We start from the raw sequence: 26,635 nt of genomic DNA on the forward strand, positions 1-26,635 counted from the left end.
CTCCCATTGGCTCTCGGGCTCGCGAAGCACGGCCAATCACGGCTCAAAGCGCGGCGGCTCGCCTTTCTCCCCCTCCCACCTACGAGCCGCCCCGTGGCGCGGAGGGGGTTTGGCCGCCCGCGGAGGCAGGGTCACGTGACCTTCTGTTTACATCCTCTCAGCTGTTGGGGCCCCTCTGCCCCGCGCGCTCCCTCGCACCGACGCGAGCGACCCGCGGGCCCCGCCGACGCGCGGGCCGGGGCAGGCTGACGCCGCGGCTCCCGCTCCCTCGGCGATCGCCCCCGCTGCGCTCCGCCCGGGTGACCGGAGCGCTCTCCCCGCCTGCTTCACCCCCCCCCCCCCCCCCCCCCGGCGGGTCTCGCCGCTGCCGCCCCGCGCAGGGTCCGGAGCCCGCTGCAGAACGGGTGAGTGTCCCGGGGGGGGGTGGGGGGGGGAGAGCCGGGACGGGCAGAACTGCGCTCCCCGGCTGCGCTGTGGGGCGCGGAGGCCGCTGAGTTGCGGCGGGGTGGAAGCGCGGCCCGCCGGCCCCCTTCCCCCCCCGCCTCCCCGGGCGCTCCGGTTCCCATTGTCCGTTGGCCCCGCGCGCGGGCACGCAGGCGCGGGCCCTTCTGAGGCGGGGGGGGGGGGGGGGGGGGGGTGGGGGTGGTGTTGTTTTCGCCCAGCCGGGACGGGGCGCGGGCGGGCTTGCTGCCGCTCGCCTCAGCGCGGTGCGGAGGGACGGGACGGGGAGAGGGCGCGAACGCCCTCGGCAGCCCATTATCCCCCCCCCCCCCGCGTCTTTCGCTGCCTGCGTAATAAATAATATCTGGCTCAAAAAGGGGTGGGAGGAGAGGGGGCTGATGTAGCCGCCGCGGGCCCGAGGCAGGTGTGAGGGGACGGGGGCAAGAGAGAAGGTTCGGCCTTGAGATCCGGGGGAGGAGGGGGTAGAGGGAAGGCGAGGGCCGCGCTCGGCCCCCGCTCGGCCCCCGCAGCACCTGTGCGCCCTGCCTCCTGCCCGTGGCGGCTGGCGCCGGTGGCTTTGCCTTTGAGGAAACGCGGTCAGGACGGGAGCTGAGCTCCCCCCACCCGAGCCCTCGTAACCTCGGGGGTCTGTGGCGGCTGTGTCTCCCAGGCCGGGGCGTTTTGGAGGAGGCGAAAGGGAGCGTGAGGCATCATCTTGGTTTTGTTTCGGGAAAAACCTGTGGTCTGGGGAAGGGTATTTGTGCTGTCGGGAGAGGAGATGGTGTGGCAGCAGCGAGGGGAAAAATACTTTGTTTGCATAAACAAAGTGTGCAGGACGCCCGGTAACTTCGCTTTTCGCCCGGTAAGGGTCGGTAGGCAGGGGCCGGTGAGCTTTCCTGGCGGAGCCGGGAGGGGAGGAGGAGGCGGCCTTTGCGCCCCGCTTTGCCATAAACGCACATTTCGTCTCTGTTTACATTGTGGTCTCTGTTTTGGCTGGGAGCAGCGTGAGGGGAGGAGCAGGAACTCGCTGCGGGGCGGCCACCTCCTCCCCTCGCTGTGTGCTTTGTTGTTATCGGTTCGCGGGAGGTGTCCCGGGGTCACGTCTGCCTGTAGCTGAGTTGAGGTCTGCGGTTCATGTTGATTCCTCTTTCGCCCCAAACCTCGGGCCGGCTTCTTCTGTGCCTGTGCGGGTCTTGTCTCTCCTCTGTCATCGCCCTCCTTCCCCCTGCCTCGGCGATTGTCAGCGACTCGCAGTGAAGTTGGAGGAAGGTGAAGGAAGGGGGGGGGTGTGGAGGAATCTTGGCATTTATTTGATACACAGTCAGCACCCTGGGCCTGCTTTCTACAACTCTGTCGTCTTTGACAGCAAAGGGAGGAAAAAGAAAAACCTCCTATGGTGGAGGGGCGAGGGATGTTCATTTCTCTTGGTGAAAGATGAAGGAAAGCATCTTTAGGGTCTGCATATGAGAGAAGAGATGAAAATACTGAACTGCTGCGATGTGTGGAGAATGTGTCCTTGCAGTACTTAGCAGTGCCCACATAGATACTGTTCTCCTAGTGGGTGTTTTTTGCTTCTGTCAAGTAGAAGTCAAGCACAGTTGAACTGCAGACTTTCTCAAGGAAGTAAGGTTTCTTCTGAAACTTTGAGTCTAACACAAAAAATAGACTCAGGTAAGGCTAGTCAACACTTCAGTGAATTAATGAAGATACTCAGTCCCTCTTGACTGTGTGCCCTTTGTATTGCAGAAATGCTTTTAAGATGAAAAAAATCTTAACGCTTGAAGTTAGTAAATGACAGTGTATTGTGAGAATGCCTTTGTAACCATAATTCATTATTCTTGCAAATGAATCATAATATGTGAGATACATTTTTTTTCCTCCACAGGACCCTTACCTCACTCTGGGCAGACCATCTCTGGAAGGAATCAGGCTTGGATAAATGGAACTGTCTTCTGCAGAACCCCTGCCTGATTTGTTGGGAAAGTTTGAAAAATATGTTGAATGTGTAGGTGGACAAATGTGTGAAAGATCTGTTGGTATTTTAACTGACTTTGGGTGAATAAATATAATGATAGGAATGTAAGAAGTACGTGAGTGAGGTCAGAGAGCCACAATGAGGCCTTTGGAGACGGGCACTTAGCCAGATGTTCTTTACAAGAGTCAGAGTCCCTCAGAAATGCAAGGGAAAAAACAATTGGATGTTGTTGGGAGGTCTGCAGTGAGGAGAATGTCATGAAACAAAAAAAAAGTATGTGATACTGGACAGCCAAATGTTATCACTGGGTCTGTGCAGGATTAGGTTCCTTCCCTGCATAATCTCTGTTCTTCACTCCAGAACTGTTGTAAAAATCTTCCTGCTTCTCCTAATTGGGTTTCTCTTTGGGTTTTCTTCTTCCCATCTCAGACTTCATGTCATGACTTGCTTTAGGTATTTGACCAGCCAGTTTCAATTTTGTGGTACTCTATATGAGATCTTGCCATTTTTATAGTCCTAATCTTGGCAGTGGTGATTTTTGTTGCGCAGTCTTCTGTTTGCTTGTCAGTGACTGCCCCAAGCTGCAGCAGCTCCTTTTGAAGAGTCTGCTGCCGAATAGGAGGCTAAGAATAGGACCTGACTGCTGGACATGTGTTGTAGTTTTCCGTGCCAGTGCTGGACTGTACCGGAGCAGTCACTGGGCTGTGTTTCTGTAAACTTGATGTGCGGTTGCTTTCAGGTGGTAAGTGTGTATTCTGAAGCTAAAGGTAGGCTTAAGCATGATACTAGTGGAGATGGAAGTCCCTAAAGAGCACATTGGCTGTGAGTTTCTTCAGGCAAACTTGAAAGAAAAAGTTACACGAAGATAAAATTTGAAGTTCCTACTGCAAGACATGGGTAAATACATTTACTTCCCCCCCCCCCCCCCCCCAAGATGCTCCCAAAACTCAATAGAGGCAAGATATTTTTTGCATGAAGTGTTCCAGAAAGGTTTATGTCAGGAGTTTGCCCCCCCCCCAACATTTAAAGCAATTCTGAAATAGTTAAGCAGTATGGGAATGCTCATCAAAGTCTTCAGTGCATGGTGAGAAAGGCCTGAGAATTCAGTCATTGTTTCTGGATGAGAAGTGTCTTTACAGGTACCTGTTCTTTTCATTTCCTCCTTTGTTCCCATTTTCCACCGGAATGTCACAGAGATTTGCTATTTTACACTGCTGAGCTGGAAGTGATGCTCTACAGCTGATCATTAATTAGCTCTCTGTGTAGGAAAAGTGCCTTGAAGTCTGCAGCACTTGGCACTCTTTAATGCAAAAACATCATTGAATATTATCTCATTTATTTTACCTACTTAGAATGTAAATTCCTCAAAGCAAAAGTGAGGAGAATATATATGCCATCTTGTTTTGCAGATGAATAATCAGGTATGTGACTGACCTAAAGGCACTCGAGGAATCTTCCCATAGGGTCAGAAGTTGATCTGTGAGCTTTGTCTTCTCCAGCCAACAAATATGGATTTTTTTTTTTTTGATGGAGTATTCTTTTAATATATCTGCTTTGCAGAGTTGTGATTGCACTGTTCTACTTTTTTCTTTTATGGAGTTCTAGGGAATAGTGAAGTAGTTTATATTAAATATTATGGGTATAGTTGCATTAAAACATCAGGAAATAGCTACTGTGCTCCAGTTCCTTTGGGACTTATTTGTGTGCACTGGGTCTTAATGAGAGGCTTCAGTCCTGCTTAATGAAAGCTCTTAAAACAGTTGCTGCTGCTATGTTCTTTAAGAAAATTGGACTGGACTTCTGGGCATTGAAGAAAGGATAGAATTTGTAGCATCTTAGGATGCTGAATGTAATTTTTTGCAGGACTGAAAGATTAGTTGGCTGCCATTCAGAACACTAGTGTTAGTTCACTGTCTTTTTTGTCCTGGTACATCATGCCAACTTCATGTTTCAGAGTTAGTGTTGCTACTGTGAAGTTGGCAGTGATGTTAACTGATCCCCAGAAACTTGAAATCCTGATGAATGCGTGTGTGTGAATTCTTGTTAAATGTACTTCTGATCAGAAACTTACTGAAAAACTTGAAAGTAAGAAGTAAAAATAAACTGAAAATAAAGATGTTTTTGGAAATGGCAGTTAGTCCTAAGAAACTTATTTATGAAAGCAAGAAGTATTGGAAGTTGTATCTAGACAGCAGCTGTGTTGTCCATCACTTGTATGTTGTGACTGCAGTTGGTGTGTGACTGACTTCTCAACGAAATTTATCAGTCATTTAAATTGAAGCACAAAAATATAAGTTGTCCTTCATCGTGAGGAGAAAACACTCACTTAGAAGTCATCATAGGGCAGTTTAAAAAAAAAAAAAAAAAAAGACAAAACCCCAAACAGCCCTAAAATAGTTTGGAGGTGACATCAGGAGTCACCACGGTAACTCTCAGGCTACAGATTCTGGTGCATTCTCACGTGGGGAAGTTCTAGAGTGGGGAGGTGACTGCCCCCTGTAGAGCTGGAGTCAACTGCTCCTCTGGTGAGAGGGCTGTCTTGTGACATGAAAAGACCTGGAGCCTGCTACTTAGAAGATACGTTTAATGGAGGCTACTTTTGGAGTCTGGCTTTGTTTTGTATAGTGTTTAGCAAAGAAAGGATGCAAAGATCTTGTTTGTACAAGTGCAGAACATGGAGTTCTATGAGTTGCGTGGAGTTGGAGATTTAAGATCTTGTGAGTGTTGTTAAGGTGATGTAAAATATTGAGGCTTTGAATTTCTTTCAGATACTGCATTTCTATCCAGATCTTCTCGCGGTAGTATTTGCTCAGCATACAGTTGCAAAATTAGTGTTGAATTTGAATTTGCAGTGTTTCTAGGATGTAAAAGACGACAAATGGAATTAATGTTTAAAAGCATGTTGGAGGAAACAATCCAGAACTTGCCAAAAAAGCTCACCATTAGGTTTAAAAACTAATTAAAAAACTAATAGGCTTAGAGCAAGTGGTTTGATAGCAGTGTCAGATGTTTGGAATCCTGCATGAAGGAGATTTATATGAAGGTGCTATAAGGCATCAGAGTTATCACCATGGAGCTGTTAGATATGAGATAGGGTTTACTGGAGGCCTGCATTCTTCTAAAGTCAGAAAAAAGGCAAGATAAATCTAAGCAGAAGTAGCTGAGAAGTTAGAGAAGGGACAGTCTTTGTCTTGGTTTCTAACATGCATGCTTTATTGGAGGTTGTGTGTGTTTGTATACATACATGCACGAAGAATATGTGCACAGCCAACCAGTTGTGCGGCAGCGTGGTGACTGAGCAGGATCTCTGTCCAGAGAGATTTGTAGAACCTGGTGATGACAGACGGCACAGTCAGTTCTGGTTGCAAATTAGAGTGTCTCCAGGTTCATTCTTTTGGTCTCCTCTTATGAGTCTTCTGGCCAGTGGTGCTTTGACTTTTATCTGGTTGCTTTTCCAGTCCCAACTGTTGCGTTCCTTTCAAAAGACGCATCACTGAGCTTTATGCACTTTGCGTTCTGTCTTAAATTGCACAACAGCAGCAGCTCTTCTTGCTTATTTGTGGGGAAGCAAGGACAGGATGTGGGCAGAAGAGTTTTCAGTTGTGTTACTTAACTCTAATTGTTGCCGTATCATAGGCCAAGTAGCCTATGGTTAGTCTGAGCACCTAACATAGTACTAGAGGTCTGTGTTTAAGCACCTGAGTCACATAGCAAGTATCAAAGGCTTGCTGTTATTACAAAAACTTTTTTTTGGCGTGATTTCTAAATAGATAATGCTTATTAAAGCTGTCAGTAATCATGATTATTTCTTTTTTTTTTTTTAACAATTGGCTTGTGAAAGTCTGAGAAATATAGACCTATCATTTAATAGCAAATTAAGCAATCTTTAGGAAGAATAGCAGTAACCTTGTGATACTGGATTATCTTCCACCAGGAGGCATTTGACTGTTACTGGGAAGATCTTGGAGTCAAATCAGGGTTCTTATACAATAGCAGTTTAAGATGTAGCAAAAGGCAGTCTGCAGTAATACAGTAAACAAGAATACATGTGCTTCTGAATGCAGCTGTTCAAAGTCTGTGTATTGGTACTGTCCTTCAAGCAAAACAAATAGCACTTGCTATCAGTTCCTGTTGTCTTCAGGAGTGAAAGGAAGCTCAAAGAGAACGTCTCAGAGATGACGTTGTAATTCTTTGTTTATATTTTTTTAGAAAAAAAGACAAACAACCTGTTTGTCCAAAAAGATACCTGTGTCAATGTATGGCTTCCGTAAGTGAAGTGGTAAAGTTGTTGACATTGTTTATGGTAATAGTTATCTAGTGAATGACATCCAGCCATTGATAAGCCTGTCGTGCCCTTGTCCCAGATGAAAGGCTTGATTCCTATAAATGGTTGTTTGAAAGAGGAATTAGGACCGTGTGGTTGGGAGAAAATCAGAAGTGGTTACTATTCTGAGAGTTTGTGTTATTTCTGTAGCAAATGTTTTCAGTGGATATTCAGGAATTACCATGTGGTTTTCTTGGCTTTTTCTTTAAATATTTGTCAAATAGTACTCCTCAACCCAATCGGGACCACTGTTCTATAGAATGGTCTATATATCAAAGTTAAAAAAGAGAAGAAAGTTGAAGTCATTATCCTGGTAATCATACTTTCGATACAGTTGATTTTGTTTGATAGGTGTGGTTAAAATGTGCACAAGTTAGAGCATTGCTGAAAGAATCAACTCTGAAGTTCACTAAAGAAGATGCTTAATTTCAGCAAACAAAGCAAAAGGTTAATATTTCTGCAGAGCTAATAATTTCAAGTAAGCAGGAATGCTGTGATTTATTTCTATTAGGACATCAGTTTGCTATTAAAGGATTTGTTTTCCATCTGAAAATCTTTGCCTGAGACCAATAAAGCTCTTGTTTGCTCTTGTTCACATTGGATTCTGGCAGGTGGGGTTTTGCTGGCTTTTCTTCTGCTGGGGTGTGTTTATTTGCAAAACTATCCCCTTCACCCTTTTGAGAATGAACTGTGATTTTTGTTTCCATTCAGTGTAGTCACCTGCTGTCCAGTTTCTTAAGCTCTGCTGCGTTTTTCCTTCAAGAAACTCTAAATTTGGCATTATTGCAGTCAGGAGGTCAGTGAAACTAGAAGGACACAGAAAAGTTGAATTGCTGAGTTTCTTTGTAACTTCTGCAGGGTTGACAGTTGCAATATAAATCCCATAGGCCTTAGTCTCTGCTTATTTACTTCAGTTAATTATGCATTCATTATGACTAAGACTCATTACTGCCGAGTTTTCTGAGATTCTGGGATGTTTTCTGGAGTAACACATTTGTCAGAAAGAGTCAATGTAGTATTTGACTTCTCCGTTCTGGGACGCTCTGGACAAATAGGAATTGTTCATGGTATAACTAAGGCAGGTTATGTGACTGTAGCAGCCTCTTGTGTTGTATCTGTAAACTACACTTTTTCTCTGGTGAAAACCGTGTGCTTTGCATGACTGAAAAAACCCTGATGGAGTAGGATTCTGAGGATGAAGATACACTTAGGCTGTGCAAGTGCGCAGCTGCTACATCAAGCAATGATAGGTTCTCAACGTCCATTTCTTGGTGAAATATTTGTATGAATATCTTGAAATGGTCACTGAAGCTTTCCCAGATGCTCCAGATCCCCTCCAGACCACGTCTGCTGTTTTTTGTACTGTAAGTAAAACTTTGGAGCCAAATTTGCAATAGTACTTCATTCATACCTGGAGACGAAGGAAAAAAATAGCACAGAAATATTTTCAAGTTAAAAAATGTGCTTATGTATTTGTGTTTTTGAAGGAGGTCTGTAAGGGGTTTTGTTCAAGTATTTCTAATTCTTAGCTTAGGCATGCATGGCCCCAGGTCCAGCCAGTAGTGAGGCTAAGCACGTGTTCTCAGTAGCACACAAACCCACAGATTCAGCATGTATGTGTCTAACTACATAGTTGGCCACCACATTTACACAGAAAACACAGCACTGATGCAAGCACAAATAGTGTGAATGGCCTTATCCTATTTCCCTTTCTGCATGGTCAAGCTGAACATCTGCTAGTGGCAAACACATGCAGGTATGTAACACAGATCCTTCCAGTTACTGGGTTTAGACACCGATTCTACCTTGAAACTGGCTGTTCAGTCTGTGTATCTTGTGTTGCCTCGTGTACAAACACACTCATGCTCAGCCACCCCCCCAAATGCCACAAGTTCTCCAGCAGCTGGCTTGAACCCTCCTTTTCCTCCAGCTACCAACTCCTTCAGTTGCCTTACTTGGACGGTTTGCCCCGTCCCTGGTTCTCAGGCCACGCTGCCAGTTTGCTGGCTAGTCCAGCTTAGTACTATCACATCCTGACCTGCAGAATATCACCCCTTTGTTGGCATCACTGATCGACGGGTCCCTGTGACCTGTGGTCTGACTCTGCTTGCCATGTAGACACACATGGACAATGAATAGAGCCCCAGAAAAAAATTACAAAATTACTTTGATCCGTACTTCTCCCCTCCTTTGGTTCCTCCCCTAAACATCCCATAACAGGACTTGTGCAATCCCCAAGTGCTTTTACTCTGCATCCCATGGTAAATCTGGCAGCACTGTAAGCAGTCACACCTCTCAAGCTGGAAAGTGCCTGGGAGACACCCAGTGGTGGTGAGGACTTGGGGAGAGTCGATGATTCTCCTGTGGTAGCCCTGGGAGGAGCTGGGTTGGGGTATTTATTTGGGTTCCCCCACCTGGAAGTGTGCCTCTCTGTTCCTTTGTGTAAGCAGTAGCTTTTTATTGCATAACCTAACAGGGTTACTTTGATATGTGCTGGCAAATAATCTGTTTAATCATTTGCAAGCACAGTTGAAAATTTGTGGTAGAAGTTACTGGCTGTCCACAGAAGTGTGAATCAAAGTGATACTGTTAGAAAAGCGATACTTTGAAATGCTACCTCACAGTAGGGTATTTTAATAGCAACAGGATCAGGGAGAATGCTAGAATGATTGCATGAAACTTTGTGGAAGAGGCTTTGATAACAGGCTTTAGTAAGAGAACTAATGTTGTTACCTTTTAAATTGTAAAATGAGGAGTTGATTTTTTTTTTTCTGGAAGACTTGCATTTGTATACAGACTTCTTTGGTAGATTTTTAAAATAGGTTTAGTTAATACTTGATCTGTGCATTTTGAAAGTTTTGATAAATCATCGATTCCCTTTGGTAAGAACCATGAAGGTATAGTTAATCTCTGTTTTATATAAAGTAAGCACTGGACATCTTAAGAAATAGGGATTCATGGACAAGGTCACATCCCTTTAGGGTATGCTGTTTATGGATTTATGATATGTCTGGAGAATGAAGCAGATTATGACATGGGCCTTAGTGTGAGGCGCTTGGAGATACGCAGGATTTGGGGATTTAAAAGAAGAGAGAGAGGTGCAACTGCATATCCATCACTTACTTTGACAAGATAAAAGTAATTTACTGTGCATGTGTTTTAGTAAACAAGTTACCATTGAAAAAAATGGTCAATCCAATGTGATGCTGCTGGAAGATTGCATCAGTGAAAGAATTTTGTATCCTGGCTCTGAGGAGGAGAAGCAGGAAACAGGAGTAGGCCTTACTCATTCTTTCCTCTTGAGGATTACAGGCCTAGGTAATAAAGTAACTTCTCAAAACATCCTGTTGTATTGGACTGGACCACTTTAAGAATCTAGTAAACAGGATCAGGACTTGACATTTTTTTTAGTAGTGTCTCATAAGAAGAGGGCACATAATAAAAGTTGAGATTCTCAGGCTGTGAAAGTAAACATTTTGATAATACAGTATGAAAAGTTGTTTATGCTGTGATTATTGCATAGTGTTTTGATGCTTTTAGATGTATTTCTAAAAATCAGAAAACCCAAAGGTTTTAGTGCACTTGAAGCTTGATAAAATTTATATTTTTGGTTTTTATTTGGGCCTGTTTTTTGTTTGGTTGTGTGTGTTTTTGTGTTTTTTTTGTAGAGACTGCAGTGAATGCATAGCTCAAAGATGAGGTTTCCAGTGTCAGGAATGTAACCATCTTCTATTTTTACACTTGACCTCATTTCTATTTTCTTTTGCTAAAGGCAACAGGCTTATGTTCTGTTGCTGCTGGAAGTGAGTTATTTAAATAACTTGAAATGTTTATGTGCAGTAAGCTTTTGAACTTTAGTACTGGCTGAAATAGTGAATGTTTTGTCATGGGCCACATTTCACCTACTGAAAATTTTATGAACTGTGACTTGATCTGCTTAATAACTATAGCTGCAGAAGCTACATTTGTGGTAGAAGGTTTGGAAAGTATGTTTCAGTTCTTGTACCTGCTTTGTATGTCATTATAAAAGAGGATTCTCTCCTCCTCCCCTCCCCCTCGCCCAACTATTACTTGTTGCTCTCTGAGGGTGATACTGAAAGTAAAGGAGCTTGATACTTTACTGTGGTTTGTTAGTTTCTGGTCACCACAAACTAAATTATTAAGCATTTCCTTTCATGAAGAGAAACAGGTTTTGTTTTAAAAATGTTGAGTATTTGGCTTGTTCTTTATGTCAAAGTGTCTTAGCTTATTGCCGAGTTTCAGCATCCATGCAGGGACAGGAACCACTCTCACACATTAATGCAATGCACAATCAGTTCACTTTATTGCTCCACTTGTGTGGTTATATACGTTTTCCATATCTGCACACGCGATCACGCTTATTCGGATAGGCTACAGACATAAATCACGCACTGTTCACACGCCCCATATGCCCTTATGATTGGTAACTATGCACTAACGCCAATAGCAACAGGCCGCATCCACGTCCTTGGACACATCTTGTTTTTGCTAACCCACACCATGTGCACTATCAGAACTTTCTCAATTGTTATTCTTAGCTGTCCTTTCCAGCGGCCTGTTCAGTTATGCGAACTGTTTTGCTTAAGCGGCCTAGTCATGCTAACTCTCAGGCTACATCAACCCCAACAGCTTATGATCAGGATAATGTTAAAACTTGCAGAAATGTTTATGTCACTTCTATACCTTTAGCCTTTTCAGACTAAACAGAATTAGATATTCCAGAAGTGGTGGACACATCTCTCTACAGCTCTTCTAATTCTTAACATTTGACTGTTACAGCTTACTGCTTGAAATGAGTATTCTCTGTTAATACACAGCTTTGTACAAGGGTATTTGTGGCAGTAACTTTTGCAGCCAGGTCACTCTGCAGCTCACTAATTCCTGTGAAATATGTGCACAGACAGCAGATTCTCTTCAGAAAAACAGGTGCAAACTCAGTGAATATCAGACATCTGTATGTATTAAGCACCACTGATTCATACCTGTCTTATGAAGTCCTGATATTTTAGTGTTGACAGTGAACAAGCCACAATTACCTGGTACCTCCGGTTTCTGTGGGTCTGTTAGACCCTCTAGAGAAGCTTCTGATCTTTCTCCTTTCTCCCAGACAGCCTGTGATAAAGGCTGAGCTGTAGACAGACCTCTCAGGAGCTGAGACCTTTAAAAAGATTGTGCTGTAAGAGGACTGCCAGGTTCTTTCATGGACACTGCTGTCAGAGGGAGGATAAGGGATCATCTTTTTGGACATGGGGTTAAGCTGGCGTCCTTTCCTGATGAGATCTTTTAGTGGGACTTTGACGGGTCCCTAAGCCATTTTAGGTTCCCCAGAGATGAGACTATTTTATGCAGTGGGTTACAAACAGTCACTGCCAAATGTTTTGAACTGGTGTGGGTAGAGAAGCCATTTTAATTGTTTTGAAATCTGCAGTTGATGGGATACTGTAGGGTACACAGAATTGGGGCAGAGCTAGTGTTCTTTCACTCACAAAGGTATACGTACAACCTCTTGAGATGCAACCACGAGTTTGCATGTAGCTGAGCTCTAATGGTAAGCAACAGACTGGCAGCTGTTGTTTTGTTAATGTCTTATCACTGGGTACTGTGAAAAAAGCATGCTGTGCTGCTCTGATCAAGTACTATTACCAGGAACTATGTAGTTCCACCACTCAAGCTGTGTTATACGCTGCCATAGACATCAGTTCTTGTCATTGTCAGTCAGGTTTTCAGACTTGTGTTAGCAGTTAATGCTGCTCTCTGAAATTACTGAAATAATTTAGAGGGGTTTTTTATTTAAATCTTGTAGACAGTATCACTGGACTGACACATAACAAATCTTAGTTCTTTGTTTTTACTGATGCTGCTGGCTAACAGCATCTTGCTGCTTTGGAAAACGATTTTCAGAGCACTTAAGCTGGTTTCTTATCAGCACTTCTACTCATCTACTTCAGAATATGAGGACGAGCTGGTTCTGGGGACTGAGCAGCGACTGGTTATTGATACAGTCCATCAGAAAGTGACAGACTCCTTATGCCTGACAGACCAATGTCTTCTGCACAGGTGATAATGTTAACATCTCATGAGACTTTCATAAAGACAGGCTAATCGGAGTATTCCAGAGCTGTTTATCATCTCATCAGCCTCTCATCCATGGAGAGGCTTTTTCATTTTACAAATAAGAGTGTTTCTTAACAAAAGTTTTATAGAAGTTACTGGCTAAATTAAAACTTACTATGAAATTAGATACTAGCAAATCTAAGGGAAGGGAGTGTTGCCCGTGTTTGTTCCCAGTTTAAAACTTTTTGTAACATGAATGACTAGATTCAAAGTGGTTGTAGGTATGCAAATCCCAAAGATCCTATGTATTTGAAGTGGGAGGTGAGGGGAGTAATTTTGTGCAGATGACCAACAGATAGTCTTTACTAGCGATTAATGAGTCACTAAACTAGGGCAGTGAGACAGATTTCCTGTCTCTCAGCAGGGAGTTTTTGTAGGATATAATTAAGAAAGATCAGTTAGTGGTCCAGAGCGCATTCCACGATGTGAACATTGAAGCTGGGTCTGTGGTGACCATAATGACAACTACTGGAGAATCATAAGCACAGCCCTGAATAGTTAAGGAGCGCAGCTGAGGGCTTGCTCTATGAGGCTATAGGCCTAATTTGGTACTTAATGGATATAGACCTACACCTTTAAATTTCAGAAACTGTCCTGTACTCTAGGTTTCACTCCAGTATGGCAAACTATGCTGCTAGCTGTCTCAGGTGGAAGTGGTGAACTCTTGTTTCTTTGTTTTGAAGTAGTCATTCACAACACTTTCATGTGGTGTCACAGGTGGGAGACTTCGAGGAAGAAACTGCTTCTGAAGCCTGGGAGGTTCAGCTTTGCAAACATTTTTTTGGTTGCCCAGATTTCAGTCAGTAAGGACAACTGAGTCAGGATATGGTGTTAAGCTGCAGGTTGAAAGTTGCATCCAGGAAATATGTAGGATTCTTTGCTTTGGTTTGTAATAAAAGGTAATGAATTTTAAAGGCTTTATCAGCTTAACTGGAAACAGGTCTGGCAGATAGAACTGGTATGTAGAAAGTGTTCCTTTCAGCACTCAATCCTTGCTATTGTGTGAAGAGGGTAGACAAAATTTCAGATGAGAAAACCAAATCGAGTATAGGAGAAAACAGACTGAGAAAGTAATGTATCCCAGTGCAAAGAAGGAAAAAAAAAAAGTGTTTACCCCGGGTAAACAACCAAAAAAAGTCAATGTTGTTTTATTGTTTTTTTTTATTTTAAGTTCCTGTGAACTGTCTCTGATTTTAAAAAAAAAAAAAAAAAAAAAAAAAAAACCACACCAGAAAAAGTCAAAAGGTTCAGCAGACATTCAGCAAGGTTGGTCCCAAAATTATGCCCTTTTCTAGCTACCAATGCTAAGGTCATCTGATCATGAAATCTATGCTGATGTGCTTGTCACTGCTGATACATTTGTGGAGTGCTGTAAGCCTCAGTGGATTTTCTGAGAGAAATGCAGTAGCACGTGTGCTGTTTGGTGTGTTTCGGTGACTGGGGGTGGAGTGAGAGCAAGCATGCACCTGGGATCTTGTGTAAACAGCTGTTGAAGGCCTGAACAGGAGGATCGGGGCTTAAGCTTACATCAGACTTGACAAACATTTACTGCCAAAGTAGGTCAATGCAATTCAGGTTAAGTCAGTAGTCGTAGCTGTTTACATTCATTTGGCTTAACTTTAATCCTGTAGTCTATTCCTTGTTCCATTGCTATATTACAAAGAACCTTGAAGTATGCTGTGTGGGAGTGCATTACATTGTTTTTGTACTTGTTTCTGTTTAACTTGAAAAGCTTCTTGAAATGATCCACTGAACAGGTTAGGAGTGAATGAGTGAGCTGAGTCTAGAGTATAGACCTCAAAAAGTGCAGTGTTTTCATAAATGCACCAAGTAGTATGTTACTGTATCCTGAAAACAACAGTTTTCCTTCTTGCTAAACTATTTGGAGTGACGAAACAAATAGCTGTGGAAGAAAAAGCAGTTCAAGAAGTACCTACTTTTCCAAAGCATTTAGACTTTTTGTTGCCTTTAGTAGCAGTTTAGCAGCAAGTCATTTGTATGAAAGTTTAAAAAAGTTTGTAAAGACTTCATTCTGAAATACCTCTGTGTTCTGCAGTTTATTCTGATTTTTGTAGTCGCCTACTACAATTATCTCCATTATAGAGTTCGTATTTTGGCTTTCTCCAGCCTTTGCCTGATGAAGTTAATGTTACTATTTGTCTTTACCTTGCGGATGGTCATCAGTCAGGTCCTGCTGAAACCTTACACTCAGCTGCAGTTTGGAGTCGAATTTCTTCTTTGTGTGGCACTGTTACAATACTTGGGAGGAAAGGGGAAGCTAAACTAAAAATGTCATTGTTTTGTCGTAGGAGTCACTGGACAGACGAGGACAGACAAGTCACAATCTGGAGATCGTTACGACTGCAGGAGTGGCATGAATTGAGTCTGATCAGAAGTAGGTCTAGTGCTTGTTTGCCTGGGTAACTTCAAACCTCTGCTGATGAGTGGTGTTGATGACTTCTGCCATAAGTAAACTGAAACTGTTAAATGGACTGAAGTGTGCATTTGTGATTAATTCCCCCCTGTTGCCAGTCACAGAATATTGCTTTTTTGGGAAACTTAACAGCTGACTCCTGTGTCTATATTGATCAGTAGCTTAGTGGTTTATTGTTGTCTCTTACCCCTCCTCCTCCCCTGGATAAGTGGGAAGGTTCGTGTAGCAATTTTTCATGCCATCTATGTGTTTAAAGTAATGTATCCCAGTCTTGATTCAGTGTGGTGTGGTGTGCTCCAAGCTGATATCTTAGTGCGAATAGTTCTGAGGAGGAGGCTTGAAATATGGCTGACCCCATTTATTATATTTTCTCTTCTGTTTTTCATCATTTGAAACAAAATAGGAGTCAAGTTAGTAGGCTCAAATAACTTGTATTCTTGAGAAGTCATGTATGTAGAGTCAGGATGTGTCATTACTAAATTTGTAAGTTATTTCACATTGTATGGATTTGGCAAAGGTGAGGTTTTCTCTGTCAGATTAACTGGATACCTTGCTAGCTTGGTATTTAGTCTGTGTAAGAGAGTGTGCAGTCCTCTGTGACCTAAGGAATTAACTTCAAGTGCAAATGGATTTGTAAAAATTCTGAAATATACAAAACTTGTGTCCCTTTGACAGCTGACAAAAAAACTTGGCAAACCTCGTATCTGGTTATTGACTTCTCGGATAAGAGTTTTGCGTAGCTTGTAAAATCATGAAGAATTAAAATGCACTCAAATTGTCAGCACTTCTTAGATTCACATAGCCAAAGAATGCCTGTTCAACCAGTGTGACACTATTAGATAAAAACCAGATTATTTATGCTGAGGAATTCTGGTAGAAATGGTTGCAGGTCAAGTCAGAAACAGGTCAGAGGGGTTGTGATACAGTTGTGTGGATTTTTACAGAAATTGGGAAGTCTGACATTTTACTGTGAACCTGAGAAGAAACTTCAAGATAAAATGCTCCAACTTGTAAAAATTAATTAATGAATAGTGTGGAATGAGAAACAGTTTTTTAATTGTAGTTAGTTTTAATCAGTGGATGAAGTTTTTTATTCAAGACTATACTGAAATTTTAGGTCCTAAACTAAAATTTCTGTTGGCTTCTGTATTCCAAAGGTTCATAAGGCTAAAGGCAATTGCTGCATTTTGTTAACATTATGCACCCTTCCTCTTCAAGGATTTGTGTACCTCTTGACGTTGTAAGCATCAGAATGCTGCTTGTGCTCTTTGTGAACTGAATGCGTTTCAATTTAGGTATCAGTGAGCTTCACAGGATGCTTTCTGTAAGCTTTGCAGCTAGGTAGAAATTTTTATCTTAGTATGCTCTGCTGTCTTTATATTGATCCTAGGTCAGCTGTCACAAGGAGGCTTTGACTAACTTGCTGCTTTTCTCCAGCTGCGCTACAATAGCTTGTGAGGTGGTTCCTTTTGTGTGTTTAAAATAGTAGAAAATGTATGTGACTTCACACATCTGTTGCCTCTGTTAGAAGCAAGTAATTTTACTTTTATAAAGTAATAGCTTATAAACATAAAAACATTGGAGGAAAGTAAAATATCAAAAAATACTTCTCTGCAGCACAAGAGGTCATTTTTCATGAAAAGATCTATTTCTTTAACTTTCTAGAGTGTTTTTTTGTTTTTTAGCAAAAATATTTTTCACTTGAGTAGCATTTTTGCTTACCTGTAGCTGTAGAGTCCGGAGTAGAGCACCATAGTTGATTAATGAAAGCAACCAAAAGCAAGACATCTAACAGGCAAAAATATCACTGTTTACCTAATGTGACCTCTTTCAGCTAGCGGCAGTGTATCCAGAATAAGATATAACCTTCAACTGTACTTCCAGTTAGCCACTCTGTTATGCTGCGCAAGCGTCCCGTTCTCGAGAGCAGGCTCTGTTTGTTTTCTCCCCTGCTTCCCACAATGTCATGTTGTGTATCAAACCTTTTTTGGTTTTGCCTTTGAGATTCTGAGTGATAACCATTAATGAAGGTGTCATCAGTAGAAAATCTTGTGATACCGCAGTAACTTTAGCTGTCAGGTAATACCAAGAATCGAAAATTACAAAATACCTGAAGAAATTAATTCTGATTTAGCATGTGACTATATTGAAATTAGCAAATGTTATTTATGGGAAAGAAATTTTATGTGAAACTAATAAAGACTCTTTTGGTAGAAATGGTAAAGCTTTAGATTGGAAGAATAGTAATAGCCTTTCTCGATCGGAGAGGTTTGAGTATTTGCATGCTCACAGGTGGAGAGTAGCTAGTTGGTGAAGTTCTCCATCTGCTGGTGCGAGATGGTGAATGTATTCTGCAGGTAGGACTGGAAGTGATATTTCTGTTTCTTAGATGTAGCAGTTGCATGAGTCTTCAAGAAACTTAGTTTTTAAATTTACTTGTTAGTTAAAAATATTTCCAAACATAAGATAATCATCAGCTTTTTAGTGTGAAGGGGCAGCAACAACTATTGTTTTAGTCACTGTAGATTATTTAACTTTATCATGTGATTCAGTAGTTCATTGAACTTTCAGGTTCAATGCAAGCACAGACAAGCGAGCAGGTCTGGAATATTTTTCCAAATTATTTTTACTTTAAAAAAAAAAAAAAATCCTTCCTCAAGTCCCACATTTCCTGTCAAAATTGTCCTTATTTTTTTCGCAAATGGAAAGGGATGTTCCTGTGTGATCAAACATACACAGGTCTACTTACCCTGCTGTGGAACAGTAGGACGTTGAGAAGTGCAGTTTTGCTGCTTTCACCAAGGATTTTCATCTTGGTTGATCACTGTGCCTGGTGTCGTTTTACCTCTTTGCACTCTAGAATGTCAGTGACAATTGGCTTTGCTTCAGAGAGAAGCACACAGCTGAGAGATGAACAGTCATAATTTCACCTGTGGTATTACTAGGGTTCTAGCAGCCCTGAGCATCCTTCCCTGCCACTCCCCCCTGCTTTTTTAATTATGTTTCTGGTTAAGGAGAAGTGTTGTGACTGTGTAGTCTGGTAAATTTGAGCATGTGTTCTTGAAATTTTAAACCTAGCTATATGTCTTCGCCCTAGTACTATATGGTTATTAATCTTTATTAGTGACTCTGTGTTTTATGTAGATTCATCCAAGGCAAGGACAAGGAAACACTTGTGTTGCTCAGAATTGCAAACAGAAATGAGGTTTCCTTTGTTGGAAGACTGTTTTGTGATGGCCGTCTAGCCAGGGGAGGGATAAGAATTGTACAGATTCTGGGGTTGGATGCTGTAGAAACTTTTTCCTTTAAAGCAAGAAGAAAAGAGCAAGCCAAAACAAATTTTGAAGTTTAATCATAGTTTTCCCTTATTTAGGATTATGTACATCTTTGTATGCGCCCTTTCTTCTCAGAACTGATTGTCACTACTATTAGTACTCTCTTGATTCTGAGCTTGTTCAGAAATGTGAATTTACTCATTGGACTACAGTCTAGCATGTGAGTGTGTTTTATGCATTCACAAGGTTGTTTCAGTGCTCTACTTCACAATCATTGCTATTTGCAGTCTAATTCTTCAAGAAAATGGTTCAAACTCAAGAAGTCTTTGTATAGTGTTGCAGTGGAGGGGGGAGGGGCGGGGAGGACAGGACACACCAGCAAATTTGAAGTTGCTTGTAGTTCCTGGAAGTTTTCATCTGGTTTTATGGAAAAGTTTTTAGTATTGTGTTGATAGAGACCTGTTAAACATGTGGAAAAGGATACATTAATGTTCCGAGAAGGTTCTTCATTGAAAGTATTATAAAAATGGTGTTGTGGTGATCCCCTCAATGTAAACTTAGGAACCAACTTCATTCTGATAATTTAAATGACCTTAGGCATCTGGATTGTGTTTGTGAATTCCTGACTCGTGAATTTGCACAAATAGGCATGTACAAAGCAGGGATTTGATGAATTGTGTTGGAATATTCTCAGATAAAAGATTACATTTGTATTTTTAGAAAGAACGCTCGGTGGAATATGCTTTTTTAGAGTCAGATGGATTTTTTTAAAACGTGATACTCAGCAATGCAGTTATAGTCAGGGATGAGTGTGGCTTTGTTTTGGTGATGTTCTGTTGTGTTTTTTTTTTTTAACAAGGTTATGTGCAGTAAGATTCATGGTGGTCTTTTTCTTTTCTTTTTGCTATCTAAGCTGACTTTGTAATTAATGGTAACAACTAGCTCACTATGGGTACTCTGTTCATCTGAAAGTGGTGGATTAAACATTCGTTTTCCTTTCTTCCAGTTTTCTTTTGCTATTTTACAGGTAATTTGTGCAATGTTAAAAATATTAACACTTGACTTTGATGAGTTTTGTGATTAGTAATGTAATAATAGTAATTTAAATACATATCTGAAGGAATTATTTTGAAGTGAATGTGCTGTGTAGAATGCATGAAACTTGCTAGTCACTTAGGAGCTGACAAGCTGTTGAAGGCTTGTGGGTACTTAAGGAATTTGTCCTCCTCTAGTGAATATAGCAGGCATTAGGAAGAGTTCAGATACTCAGAGGGGTTTCTGTGCTCAGTCCAGAACAGAACAATGTATGGCTTTGTCTGCCATAGTACTCTGTTTCAGCTCAAAAGAAAACATCTGAGAAACATCTGCTGGACATCGCCACTCACCTGGCATTGGCTCTCACTGTGGGGTGACTTCATAGCATTTAAACCCAGTTGTTTTCAAATGTAACTAAGTTGGTACATGCTTCAGCTGCTGTTGGACATTTAGTTCTCAGGATGGGACTAGAGTGAGTCCAAAGGCAGTTGCTGTCCCTCCCCAAATATTTATAATATGGGTGATAGGTTCTTAGCACTGTAGTGTTTTTGGTGTCTGTGTAAACTCTCATGCTGCGTTGCTTGCTTACGTAGACAACCCATGTTGACACATTTAAGCTGAAAAACATTGGATTAATTAGAATCTGAAGGACAGAATTTTGATTAAATAATAGCTGTCCTGACTCTTAGTAGTTCTACTTCATAAAGTGATCCAATACTAACAGTATTTCATCACCTTCTAATAGTTGTTGATTTGTTTCCCTTTTGAAACTCAAGTTATGTAAACATATCTATTTTCCAGGAGCCATTTGTGATGTGCTTCTGCAAGAAGAACTAAGAATCCATTGCATACTTACACTTTTGGGAAAACTCTCCTCCTAATGTATTTTGCAAACTAATTGAATTATCATAAAAATTCAGCATGGGAGGAGCTGTGAGTGCTGGAGAAGACAACGATGACTTAATTGATAACTTGAAAGAAGCTCAGTACATTCGCACTGAGAGTGTGGAGCAAGCCTTCAGAGCAATTGATCGTGGTGATTATTATCTGGAAGGATACAGGGACAATGCTTATAAAGACTTGGCCTGGAAGCATGGAAATATACACTTGTCAGCACCTTGCATTTATTCGGAAGTCATGGAAGCACTGAAGCTTCAGCCTGGATTATCTTTTCTAAATCTGGGTAGTGGAACCGGATACTTGAGTACAATGGTGGGATTAATATTAGGTAACTTGAGTTTTTTTTATTTTCATATAGTGTTTTTGCATATTTTTAGAAGGTTATACAAGCCCTGTAAAAACTTTACTTTTACTTCTGTAAGAATGACAGTACTATACTTAAGACTGAGTGTTTCAGTTGTGTTAAAATATTGAATGTTATCTACAAGCTGTTTACTGACACTGCTGTTCAGTGACATTTCATGGAGTGTTTTGGAAGAGGCAATTGTTCCTGCTTGCCTTACTGTAGTCTGAAATTCTCATTTGAAAAGAAACAGTCCCTTTGCTTAAAAGGAAAAGACATAAAGGAACAATTTTTCAGTACTGAAATATTAGTCTGCATTTATACCACGTCTGTGCACTTACTCTAGGTTACTGTTTTGATCTTCAGTTTATGGGAAGAAAAATCTAAGTTGTAAAGGCTAATGACTCTTGAAGAAACTTAGTTGAGAAACAAATCTTATTGGTGTGTGAAGAATTATTTTAAAACACGTTTATTTAATCATTTTATTAGTGAGAGAGTTTGGGGATGTAGACTGATAAGACTGTTTAAGCACTGCAGGTTTTTAAAACTGTTCTAACAGATTAGCACTTTGTTTTCAAATACATTTCCTATATGGAAGAAAGATGGAATGAAATATTTCTGTCAAAATGTAAATTTTAAAACCTACCTTAGAGAGAAAAATGTTTTAATTCTCCCTGCTCCCCAGTATTTAGAATACAGAGCGTGTGTACTAACAGTTTGTTTTTTTACAAACTAATTTCGTTACATGAAATAACTTAATTTCTTTTAGTATGTAGTTTTCATGGATCTAATTTTATTGACTGTATTACATGGAGTTTTCATATTTCCTTGGTTGCAGAAACCTTGCTGACAGATGAGAACAGATTTTGCATATATTTATGTATACAGCTGAGGTCTCAAGAGTTGGTTTGTTAATTTTCAATTAGTTTAGTTACTTTATCATGTGTTCTTACTATTAAAGAGTAGAGATCATCCCTAATAGTACATAACAAACGTCATTTGTTGGCATCTCTGGCAGTGTCTTTTGTTCCAGTTAATCCCGGTAAATTCAGCAGATTCCACCATTCTCTTGTGGAAACAGGAATTATGTTCATTCACAGATAAAAATGATATTTACTAGTGTTGCTTTGCCATTTTCAAGAGTGTTTCTGTTTAAGAGTAGGTATTTTTAATTAGATTGTAATATTTTAAGTTCAGCATTCTATTTCAGTATTAAAACAATTAGTAAATACTACTGCATTTTTTCTCTAAAATGTTTGCTCAGGGTAGTGAGCAAGATTATTAATTTATTTCTTGGCCTTGTGGAAGGCTTTATTATTTCATTATTCTTTCTTAACTATGATGTTTAAAAAAGAAATTGTGGTTTATGTGTATTGCACTTGTGTCTGTGTATTTATGTAACCTGTTTTGAGTGGCTGTTGGTTGGCTGTTGAATGCTCCTGGGTTTGACCTCTCCTCATCAAGCAGAACTCCTGTCCTTCAGAATATTAACTGCCAAATTGAAGAAATTAAACACGAAAAGACTTGTCTTCTGTGGAGGGTGAGACTGGCTGACAGCCCCCCAGGAGCGCAGCTACACTGCACGTGTTCCCACAGAGCCAGCTCAGGTGCTGATACTTCTCTAGCAGTGCCGAGGAGCCTGGAGCAGTGACTGCACAGCTATTGGTGGAATTAGACTTTCCATGTTTCTGTAGTGGTCTACCCAGTCTCCAAAGTCTGATTAGTGTTGTAATATGGTTTGAGAGCTAGGCTGAGGCATGGAAGGTATAAATACAATTTGTGTGGCTTGATTTTCTTACTCTGCTCCCCTTGATGAGATTACTAGTTGCATATAATCACTCTTCTTTATTTTAGTGTTTATTTTAGACCAGGGAACAGCTGTTTTAACAAAGAGAAATAAACAGATGTAATTTTCTGTTAAATAAACCATATATATTTTTAAAAGCTCACTTCTTTAAAAAAACAAAACGTGATTTCAGTTTGCACTGCAATTAGTAACAGAGAACCATGTGGTTTTTTTGACAGTAGTTGGGTATCTTTAAATTTGACAATTTAGTGAGTAGTAGTTCTGCCGTGCTGGCAGTGTCAAAATGACTAGATTAAGTTAGCAAATAATTTGAAACTGGTAAACACTTGTAAGTGTAACAACATAGTGAAGAAAAAAAAAACAACGCACCACTACACAGAGATTAAAATAACTGTTGTTGATCCCGTTAAAAAGTAAAAGTAGTTCAGACTAGATGGTGGAATTGCTAGCTCAAAACGCTGAAAGAGGCCAGTTGACTTTGGATAGTAGCAGAGAAGTTGGTTTCATGTTTTTAGAATGTCTGATGGTTTGCTTAAATGTACAGCTGTGAATTCCGTGATGAAAGCAGAGAACATGTTTCTCATATTTGTGTTCGAATTGTGTAAAATGTGGTGTCTCATGATGTGGTGGTGTCTTGCATTCATAGATTTAATTTCTAGCTGTTGGAGTAACTGACACTTACAGGATTTTTTAGTTCTTTGTTTTTCAAAAATGAGTGTTGATGGGACTGTATATGTGAATTTTGGGGCAGATGATGATGCATTTTTAATTTACTTGGTGAGGTTAAAGGAATGGCGATTAATTTTTAATTAAAGAAAACATACTTAGGATGCTGATGCATGCTGTAGGACTGTAACTACAGTGGTTAGAAACATCATAGCATATTACTGTGCAAGGGAACATAAAATAATTAAAACAGCTAGGAAGGGATTGCCTATCCTAATGCTTTTCTTAATGTGATAGATAATAAACTAAATTTACAGTAGGTATGAGTGTCAACAGGAGGTACATGTTTTCACAAGTTCTAAGAACATCCCTTGGATGATCCACCTACCACTTGCATGCCATCAGAGAGGTCTTAGGAGCGCTGCCTATGGTGACTTAGTGGTTTGGTTTTATTTCATCTAGTAGAAAATGTTCTAAACTATGTTAAGAATTGCAATTATTAATCAACTTCGTGGCATATACTATTTTTTCTTCTTGCAGTAAAATGAAACCTTTCTCAGTAACCATAGGTCTTTTTTGTTAATTGGTGTCCTAGAAAAGACAAATTAGTATCTGTTTCATGGGAGTAACATCTATGAGCTAAGTATTTAGGAAGGATTTAGAAAGAAGTAGAGGGTATAAATGTAACTTTTGTCTAATCTTACTGATGTTTACTTTCACTTCTTCCCCTTCCTTCTCCCTTTTCCAGTTCTGTGCTCCAACGATTAAAGTCGCTGGGCTATGAGTGCATGTTAAATATAGAATCCCCACAGCAAATGTGACTATCTGATTCAGATTCCTTCCTGATGTGCATAATCCTCATACTATTTCATGATTTCTTCTTGTTGCTGAAGAAAACATTAACTTTTGGCACACAAGTTGACTTGCAAGTATGCTTGGATTTGGTTGCAGGAAAACAATGTTGCAATTGTGATGGGATTGTGATGAGGGAACATAGTGGTCAGTTTCAATGTTCTAGATGCAAATTATTATTATAGAAGTAGATCAGGAGCAGATCTCTTATTTTGGAACCTGCAAAACAGAGGAGAAGATGTGGCTCAGGGATACAATATCTGATCTCTGAATTGTCAAAAGCTGAAAAATTTGCCATAAGAAAACTTTTTGAAATTTAAATACCAAAAATTAAATCGTAGTGTAAAATTGTTGTGCTCCAACTAAATACTGTGTTGAAAAAGGAGTTGCTCAGACTGACTTCAGCATATTCAGAGTCATTTTTTTCTGCATGCTTAGGAAGAGAAGTCATTCTATAAACTTGGTTCTTTCATTGATCCTTTGGCCTTTTACCTTGCTCTTAAGCATTGGTAATGCAGATGCAAAACATAGCTTTGTTTAGTGGTATTGGGAGACTTCTCTGTTTTATGTGATGTTAGTGCTTTCACAAATGAAAAGGTGAAAGATATAATACTGTTCCATGTGATTGTGCTGTACTTGAAGGAAAAAAAAAACCACACCCTGCTGTTTTTATTTACAGGGCCTTTTGGGATAAATCATGGAATAGAGCTTCATTCAGATGTGGTAGAATATGCCAAGGAAAAATTGGAGAGCTTCATAAAATATAGTGATAGCTTTGATAAGTAAGTATCTAATTTGTCTCGTTCACTTTGGAGCAACATTTTTGTGTTTAAACTGAGTGCATCATTGCTTACAAGTTCAGGGAGGGGAGAAGAATGGCATCACACAACCAAGACATAAGACTTCCAGTTTGTGACACTAGTTCATGAGGTAAGTTAAGGCTTAAGAAAGCACACTTTAGAAGTGTGGGTGTATTCCTGCTGTGTAATACTTAACAAAACTGATTTCCCTGCATTTTGGCGATGTGTGTATGTACACATGCACACATATGTATGTGCACGTACATGCATATATACATACGTATTTAAGAGAATGATGTGATACGCAGATGTCTTTGCATGTGTAATTTGTATCCATTAAGTCAGTTTTCGTTGTCTAATTGGACATCATCTTTTTGTACAGTATTAACTTTCTTCTAATCTGTCACTGTTGATCTAGACATGAGTAAATTTATCTGATTGTCTTCATGTTTATTACCTGAAGAGATGGACTTCCGAGTATTCATCTGTGCTCACACACCACTCATTTTTACTGGTGTGGATCTGAGTTACAGGGCTTTGAACCGTATTGGTTCTACCTACTGAACAATTTTTTACTATTACTTTTAAATTGGCCCATAAGAATCTGCATCCTGGGCGCCTCTGCCTCTGTGAAAGGGAAAACAAGGTTCTAGCTAGGGCTGTTCTCTGCAAAGAAGTTTTTCCTTAGAAGCAAGAAGTTCTTTAACAGTGATTATAAAGTAGCTTCTGGAAATGCAGAAAAGCTCTTAAATTGTAGGAGTCACCTAAGAATTGCACGTCCTGCGCCTCTTCTCTTCCCCAGCAGGCAGCAGAGAACATTGTATCCCTTCACCTTTGTAATGTGCTTTATGAACTGCCATGCTCTTGGTTATGTTGGCTGGAGCTCAATCCACTTTTCTCCATACCCCAAACTTCAAGAGCTCTGTTCTGACCAGAGGGCTATAATTAGTTTATAAAGTTAAGTTTAAAGTATCGTCCTAGTGGTACTTGTACCTGAATTCAATTATATACTTCTGATATTGGCTAGATTATTTTAGTACTATGTTTTGCCCATTAGAATAAATAAAATTACGTAAGAGAAAATACATATATTTCACTACTACTGTCTTAATTTTAATACAAGCACTTATGTTAGCAGAGGTTAATATATGCAGAAGCCAGAACAAATAAAAATGGAATCAGTCAGGAACTTTATGATGTACTTCATATAATCTGTCTTAAAAAAAGTTGTGTGAAATGTGGTCACTCGTGATCATTAGTGGCTTTAAGTTAGATGTACCTGCCAGCTAATAAATTCCTGCGCATACCTCTACTCCTGCACTCCTGTAGGTGTGTGTACTCAGACATACAGAAAGCTGGTTTTGATTGAAATGTCTTTCCAATCTGGTGATACATTTATGTACAGAAATCAAGATAAATTGAATGAAGGGGTAGCAACGAAATTGTATTAATTTTTAAACAAAATCTGATTAGGATATTTATGTAAATGAATATCAGAATACTGGGGTTTATGCTTTAAAACGTTCTTCTCGGGGGGGGGGGAACCCCAAAGTTGCTATATTTGGCAGAAGTGAGTATCAATGTGGTATGCATATTGTGTTTGAAGGAAATAAGTGTGTGTGTGTATATATATATTTATATAGCAAAT

At 40.3% G+C, this 26,635-nt stretch overlaps 1 protein-coding gene across 8 annotated transcripts in view; it reads left to right on the plus strand.

Annotated features, from left to right (window-relative positions):
• The first annotated feature begins 186 nt into the window (after positions 1–186).
• The window catches only part of PCMTD1 (protein-L-isoaspartate (D-aspartate) O-methyltransferase domain containing 1), a 47,077-nt gene continuing 20,628 nt past the window's right edge, over positions 187–26,635 (plus strand). Inside the window, exons 1-4 of one of the 8 annotated variants that reach the window (XM_075416162.1) lie at positions 187–404; positions 2,327–2,446; positions 20,421–20,847; positions 24,867–24,969. In XM_075416162.1, the coding sequence (XP_075272277.1) occupies positions 20,541–20,847; positions 24,867–24,969 (410 nt within the window). In that variant the 5' untranslated portion in view covers positions 187–404; positions 2,327–2,446; positions 20,421–20,540. Of the gene's footprint in view, positions 405–2,326; positions 2,447–15,183; positions 15,271–20,420; positions 20,848–24,866; positions 24,970–26,635 lie in introns of those variants that run through there. The other 7 variants (XM_075416164.1, XM_075416163.1, XM_075416165.1 and 4 more) reach the window with 7 other exon arrangements.

The sequence above is a fragment of the Opisthocomus hoazin genome, chromosome 3 (genome assembly GCF_030867145.1).
Source record: "Opisthocomus hoazin isolate bOpiHoa1 chromosome 3, bOpiHoa1.hap1, whole genome shotgun sequence".
NCBI lineage: Eukaryota > Metazoa > Chordata > Aves > Opisthocomiformes > Opisthocomidae > Opisthocomus > Opisthocomus hoazin.